The sequence below is a fragment of the Buceros rhinoceros genome, unplaced genomic scaffold (assembly GCF_000710305.1).
Source record: "Buceros rhinoceros silvestris isolate BGI_N320 unplaced genomic scaffold, ASM71030v1 scaffold1908, whole genome shotgun sequence".
NCBI classification, from domain to species: domain Eukaryota; kingdom Metazoa; phylum Chordata; class Aves; order Bucerotiformes; family Bucerotidae; genus Buceros; species Buceros rhinoceros.
This window is the reverse complement of record NW_010427278.1, coordinates 81,582-89,234: the sequence shown is the minus strand read 5'-3', so window position 1 is coordinate 89,234 and position 7,653 is coordinate 81,582. Positions and strand designations below refer to the sequence as shown.

General features: G+C 43.6%; 1 protein-coding gene across 1 annotated transcript in view; it reads right to left on the bottom strand.

Moving 5' to 3' along the window:
* The window catches only part of LOC104498431 (thrombospondin type-1 domain-containing protein 7B-like), a gene marked incomplete at its 3' end in the record, with an annotated part of 167,474 nt that overhangs the window by 108,462 nt on the left and 51,359 nt on the right, over positions 1-7,653 (bottom strand). The window contains exon 2 of the mRNA XM_010141808.1: positions 5,183-5,978. Within this exon, the coding sequence (XP_010140110.1) occupies positions 5,183-5,978 (796 nt within the window). The remainder of the gene's footprint in view (positions 1-5,182; positions 5,979-7,653) is intronic.

The following is a 7,653-nucleotide window of genomic DNA, read 5'->3' as shown; positions in this document are numbered from 1 at the left end:
CAGGAAAAGTGAGCAAGACCGTCCAGGAGCAGTGGATCATGAAATCCATTTGGGCACAGCACAGAAATTATCCCTGGTTTCCTTTCCCACCTGTACCGATGCATTCATTGAGAAAGTTCAACGCATTTCCTTACATTACAGGATGCGACAGGTGGTTATTGTGGAGCCTTCAATACTGACAGGATCATCCCCAAAATAATTTGGCACATTAAGTAGCTCTCACCGAGCCCATGCTGCTGGTATGGAAGGCAGCACCAGGAGGACAGGGTACCACTTCAGCAGCCAGGTTCTGCCCCGGCAGCTCAGGAAGGGTCCTAAGAAGTGTCTGGTCTGACCAGAGAACACATGTTCAAATCCATGTGCTGCAGAGCAAGAAAATCCCAAACTGAGCTAAGCTGCACCGATGACAATTCATTTTTTCCCTTTATCTAACGCCGTGTTCTGTTCTGTGATCAATGACCCAACCTCACAGGCTGCTGGAATAAACACTACCTGCTCTTTGCACTTGGCTAATAATATCAGGATCTAATAATAGACACAAACTTGCCATGTTTCTAACAGCATGGAAACTGGCAATCAATATTAACAGGCATATTTTCAAGGATTTGTCATGTATTATGGGGTCCTCAGGGGCTGCCAGGGCTATTTTGGATACTGGCAATCCCATATATTCAACCTGTGCAGCAGAGGATGCTTTGGCAGAAGAAAGACCAGCCTCTTTGAACCACAGTGGAAAGGAACAACTGACCAAAGGGAAAGGATGCTGGGAGACCTATAATCAAAACGAACACAGGTGTCTAAGGCGTGTGACTTTTGGGGTCTCTAAAGCTTAATTCACCAGCTCTTCTGTTTCAATTAAAAATAATTGCTGACTTACATTTGTACTTCCTAGGCAGACACTGAAATCTTGGGCTTACAGAAGCAGCTGGCTTTCAGAACAATACAAAAACTGAAGAAAACTGCCCAGTTATTACTGAATGCTATTTCTAAAATGTTACTTATTGAAATGAAAATATGAATAAATGAATTGTTCCTTTGTTTCATGTGCTTTTAATAAAAGCAAAGGAAATAAGAGACAAGACTTTTTAAAAGAACACTAGAAAATAAAATCTTCTTATTCAACAGTTCAGGGATTTGTTTTCAAGCCTGAGCACCAAAGCAGGATTCCTCTATCTGCTGGAAGGAATGTGAACACACGTCTCCTCTCCCAGATTGGAATCATAACCATCAAATAGCGTACAACAGCACAGCGTTTCCATCTCCGGACGGCAAAATTTTGTATTCATCCAGAGACTAGAAAAATGTCAACACTAGAAACTGCAAATAATTTTTTTCTACAGACATACAAGAGCACAGTGGTTAAGCACAATCCACTAGGAAATGGATAATGGAAATTCAAATTACAGAGGCAAACAAAAGAGCTGAATGCTGCTCTACCTCAGCCTTGAAGGATGGGTTATCCCTTGACTGGTTTGACCTGAATTTTCACTTACAAAAGCAGAGTAAACAGAAACACAAATCCAACTCTATTATGTCATTATTGTCATCTTACACACAGAATGAAGAATTTAAGAAATATGTACCTAGAAAGACTCCTAATCCAAATAATAGTAATAAAAGAACCCTAAAATTGTTTGCTCCTGACTTGACTTCTCAGCATGCCTAGTGAGCATACACATCAGTTTAGAAAATCAGGTTAAGTTTATTTAGGATTACAAAGCGCAGCTATGGGCACTCAATTCACTAAATTACAATTTAGTGGCTAACCTAAGTAACTTTTTAAATAGAAAAAAACCCCAAGTCTCACTGCTCAGTAGAATTTTACAATTGTGACAAGACAGAATACCAAAAGAGCAGTTCTAGCACATTCATTCTATTTTTATGTCAGCCCTTTTATTTTCACAAACATTACTTAGTACACCAAAATTGTTTCTGTGCAGAAATGAACCTGTCTCAAGATCTATTAATGTTCTGCTGTTCAACTGTCTTCACTTCAAGTGTTTTCAGAAAGGTCTGTCCCTCCCTTTCCTTTTCCTTTCTCCCTTCTCCTTCCATTTTGACAAATGTAGAACCTCCAAACTGAAAATACATTTCATCAAACATTCCCCAGCTCTGTTTCCCTGACACAGCATGTCCAATCTTCCACACGTTTGTGCTTCTCTCCAAGTAATTGCTCTTCACTGGGTTTACCTTCAAAATTGCTAGAATTTTTGCTTGTACCTTTAAGGCTGGTACGGACACACACATCTTCACAGGACAAATTACTTAAATAAAAAAAACCAAAAACATTTTCCTTATAATGCAAAGGATTCTCCAGCTCCTACCTGAGAGTTTGCTGTAAAATCAAAGAATCCTTTTATTCCTTTAGATGGAATAACTTCAGCATTAGTGAAAAAAACTGAAAACAATTATCAGGCATGTTTCCTGCGGCTGCTACCTATTTCACAGGGGAAAGGACACCCCATCTGCCATTCCCATCAATCACAATCTTGTTAGCAAAGAGGCCAAAATGAATGTCCTGCTAGGACTCCGGCATCTGTAAGAAGGGAATGTGTCCAATCTTCTACTCTAAAACCAGCACAACTTGGCAAAGACTGTTCTTTCACGCCGAGGAGCACACCAGGTATCCTCTCCCATCAACGAGCATGGCGGCTGCTCCTCACCGGCCTCACTGGCTGCTCCACGGCCCTGAGAGCAGTCACCAGTAAACTGAAAAACTCTGATACTAAATCAGGCATCTTTGCCATTGCATTATAACTTAGGAGGCGAGATGAGCAGACAGTTCCCCTCCCTCCCATCCCCTTCAACCAGTCAGGGATGTTCAGCTGACCGCTCCCACTACCCATCCCACTTTCCTGCAGGACCCAGGCAGTGGTGGGAGGCAGGGTGGTGGCAAAGCCCCCGGCAGAGCAGCAGCTCACAGCCCGCCGTTAGAGCACATGTTGGGATATTTCTCTCTCTTGCCTCAGTTTTCCAGAAATTTAACTTGCGTCACTCACTGGTACTTACTCAGTGGTGTTAGTGGAAATAGGAAACCTTGGCCAGCAAAATGAAAAAGCACAAACAAGGCGCTGCTTTCCCGTTTTACTGCAGATGCTTGGCTGCCTGCCAAAACCCACTACAGGGTTATGCAAATGCGTTTACTCTTCTTTATCGGTAGCCAAAGTATCATTGCTCTTGTAAAGCGGCATCTGCAAGATCAAGTCCATTCTTCAGAAGAATGGCAGTAAATACGCTGCACCACAGAACGAGGAGGACATTACCAGGGGATGCTTAAAGGGAGTCATTGTCAGGGGTATTCGGTATCAGTGACACTCCAGCCCTGAAATTAAATACAAATTGGATGTTAGGCTGGATTTTTAGGTTTGGATTTTAAGTCCAAAAGGAGAAAGGAGAAGTGTGTGACTGTCTGGACATTGTACAATGACATGACCTTTTGTCCTCTATTCAGTCAATGGACTTTCTCTTGTGTTTGGAGTAAGGGCTGGTTCAGGCTCAGCTCTCTGCAGTAAATCTAAGACACAGCCTCAGCAGAAAAAGTCTGCCTGGAGGTGGCTAATGGAGCTCCACACTCCCCCAAAGGGGACTAGATCAGCAAAAAAAACCCAGAAAGGAGCAAGGAAGATGACAGCTCGATCTTTAGGACTCTGCACTGTCATCCAGAAATTCAATGCATAGCTCAGTAGCACAACAAAGAGAAAACTTTTCTAGAAACAGCATCTACCATTCCCCATTCTTATAGCGAATACAGCGGTGAGTGTGTGAGGGCAGAGCACGTGAAATTGTCACAAAGGTCAGGATCCCCTTCCCAGAGCCTCCGATAAGGAATGAGATAGAAGAGGCAGAAGAACAGCTACGAAGTGTCAGCAGACGTAAACCTGCTGCTGGTCACACAGCAACATAAATCACAAGTGACTCCATAAAAGTCAAGCAGCTACATGATCATATAATCTGTATATTTAGAATCAGCATATATTTAGAAACAAGTAATAAAGTCAAGATGTTAGAAACTGCTGGAACAGTTCACAAAGCTTGACTTTTTCCCAACCAATAAAAAAAAAAAATCTGTACTTTGCTACAGGTGTAATAGAAGGTGGGAAGAAAAAGGCTGGAATGTGTATTTTCACCTCACTATGTGTGCAAAACCGCTGCAGACATTAACAGGGGTAGAGAATTGGACGTTAAATTGCCTCTTCTCTCTGCAATTTGAGATGGTGCATGTGCCAGGAGCTACAGATGACTGAGAAACAGATTGATTTCTACCAAATTCAGAAGCAGGATTTTTCAAGAACTTCTAATACCCTTGAAAAACAAAACAGGGGAAGCTCTCCAGAAATCTTGGCTTTCTCAGAACTCAATCAGTTTCTCAGTCATCTATAGCTCCTGGCACTCGCCCAAATCCAACCTGAAGTCAAATGGCAGAACTTAGTTAGCTTAAATTTAAATGCGAGAAAGGGAGAGAATAAATCTGATTTCCATTATTGGCTGAACATTACCATAACCTTCACATTTGAATTACAGCAGAGCAACCTATGTGGACCAAGAAATTGTCAGATAAAACACGAGGACAAGAAAGAAAAGCAAGTCACATAGCTAGTATCAGCATCCAAGAGTTACACCCAGAGGGGAAGGCTCCTCAGTGAGCAGGAGGACAATCACAGGTTTGCCCACTGATCTATCATTCCAAGAAACACCTCCCAGCAAAATCACAAGGCAAAATTTTCAGACTTATTTTATCCAGGGTTGATTGAATGAAGGAGTTTGAGTTGGTACAATTTTGGCCTCTTCTGACAAATACATGCAGTACATGACTGAGAATGAAATCTCCCTCTCCTACAGCCAGGGCGCAACAACCGTACACACTGATATATAATTCCATTTCCTCGATGTTTCCTCAAAACAACAGCAACAACAACAAGAAAACCAGAAGAGAATTATTAAAAACATAAAATGAATTAAACAGTCACAAATCGTAGAGGAATGCAAAATGTTCAGCATGCGCTAGCTTTACAAGAGGGGAATTAAATCAAAAAAAAAGAAAAAAAGACCATAAAGAAAACACATAAAAATTTGCATTTAAAACTCAAGAACGGGAGTGTGTTTGCTGTGGTGCTGCCATGCAGAGCAAGTGCTCCATCAAACAAATCCACTGGGTATGAAATAAAGGGCGGAGCACCCTTACCTCAGCGCTGTGTTTTTTCCATCGCTCCTTACACACCTGATGCCCCTGGTTTGGTACCCAATCTCCACCTCCCCGGGACGGTGGTGGGGTTTATAGCCTTGAAGTCTGGACTTGGTTCGTTCTCCAGAGTCTGAACCCAAATCCGGCATAGTCCTCCCAACCAGGTCGACGTCTTTAGGATGGGGCAGCTGGCATTCGCCCCAAGACCCCACTCGGAGGCTGTAGGTGTGCTCCTCCTCCCCAGGAGGACAGGCGGGAGTGCCACAGGCTCTGGACTCGGTCAGATTCGGGCACGGGGTGCCCCCATAGAGAGGAGGAGCGATGACCACCCGCGTTCGGTGCTGCAAGCTCTTGGCGCAGCCCGTGCCACACTCAGACCAGCTGGAGAACTCGGACACGACGCAGTCCCGCGGGCAGGGCACTAGGCAGGCTTGCTCAGCAGGTGGCTGCGGTATGAAATATTCACATATTTCGTTGGCAACAACGGTTCTGTTCAGCTTCTGGAGGCAGCGGACGCTCCGGTGCTGCAGCCCGTGCTGCGCAGTGACGCAAGCCTCAGCTCCCACCTCACCACCAGCAAAGGGGACGAGCCCACACCTGTCCCATCCCGAAACCTCCCACTCAAAAAGCTCCAAGTGCCAGTCACAGACTTTAAAGCACCTCCTCTGGCTTTCGGGTTTGTCCTTCTGGTCGCAGTTCACATGGTATGTTGTCCAGCCCTCCGCGTGGGTGCACCAGACAGTCCGACTCCGAACACCTCCTGAGCCGCAGTCACCAACACACCGGCCCCAGTGACCTGCAAGAGAGGGGGTGTTGACAAATGCCACGCAATACTCCTGCCATGGATCTGTCCTGATGCTCAGTAGCATCCAAACCATATCCTGCCATGTATTAAAAAATAAGTAACTACCAGCTGGTCCCTAAAACCGGTTAAAAGCTTCCTAAAGGCTGCAAGTCATTTCTCCTCCCAGTCCGCTCCCACCACTCAGAGAAACTTGCAGGGAAAAAAAGCTGCGCTACAATATCTCAAATTAGAGGCAGGCCAGGCACATTTCTGGAGCAGTAAAATGCATCCCAAAGCCCGAGGAAATATGAATATTTAATTTCACTTGTACAAATGCATATAAAAATGATCATAAAGGAACAATTATCTAATAGGAAAAGAAGGTCAAGTTAGATAAGAGGAAAACAGTCTTAACAGAGCCATTAGTCAATGGAATAAACTGCTTTGGGAAGCTGAATCATCATCCGTGGTGATAACATGGTGAGGATAAATACTACAAAATTAAGAGCATACTCCTAATAGGAATTGGAAATGCAGGAACTGCAGTGCTATGACAGTGCCCGTACTGCAGGATAGGTCCCCCAGGGACCTCTGCTCTGAGAGCAGAGCCCCGACAGCAGAGAAGGCACCTTCAGCACATCGACTTCTGAATTACCCTGGGATGTACATCAAGCAAGACGTTTCCATTTGCAGCACATCGCACTATAAGAGGTGTTAAACCTAGTCATCCAGGCAGAGAAATTAAATAAAAATTAAACCCAGTGACATCACTTTTAGTTCTGGAGCACATGAACGCGTATACGTAATCATACAAATCTTATTTGAGGATCTGCAAGAAGAAAAGGCTAAATAGGAAGATTTTTCTGTGACAGTATTATTCAAGAAAAATCTACCAAGCCAAAAAAATAATCTGAGGGCTATAAAGCAAAAACTTGCTTATAAACTGAAAGGGAAAAGCAGAGGGAAAGCACTGGGGCCAAATCTTGACTTACTAAAGCGATTTTGGTGATCCTCTCTCAGGAGGGCCTCATCTCTAAGTTTTAAAAGTTTCCAATACCTCATAACAGAGCCACTTCACTAGCTAAGAACATTGCATTGAAAACACACTGCAACTACCCTGCATTTTGTAATTTTTCAGGGCAGAAAATGAATTTACAATGAACAGGTCAATTTGAGTTTTTAACAATCGATTTTAGAACTACTGGAATCAGTTGCATGCTTACACTACAAAACCAAACACTCACAGAAAAATCAAAACAGCCCCATAATGGCTGCAGTTATATCAGGTATTTCATCTAGCTGGTGGCGGTTTTGCTGGCAAACCCACTGCTCTTTCTTCGTGATCAGAGGAGTTAACCCTCCAGAAGCAGGGGCTTCGTATTGTAAATAAATAAATAATTTTTAAAAAATCCCTGGTTTTTCACTGTTAATAAAAGAGGAAAAATAAAAAGGAATTGGATATAGCTGAGCTTCTGCTCCAACACGTCCTGTGCTTGTCAAGTCCCTTCTGCGGGCATTCCTCCTCTCTCATCCTCCAGGTCAGGACTGTCCTCGGTCTGACACCTTCTCCCACAGGGGACGAGGGGTTTCCAGAGTCATCAAGGTTTAGACAGCTCCAGCTTCTGCTGAATCCTTCTGACTATGTGAAAAATCTTTGTCCCTTTTATGCCTCTGTTTCACACCAAAA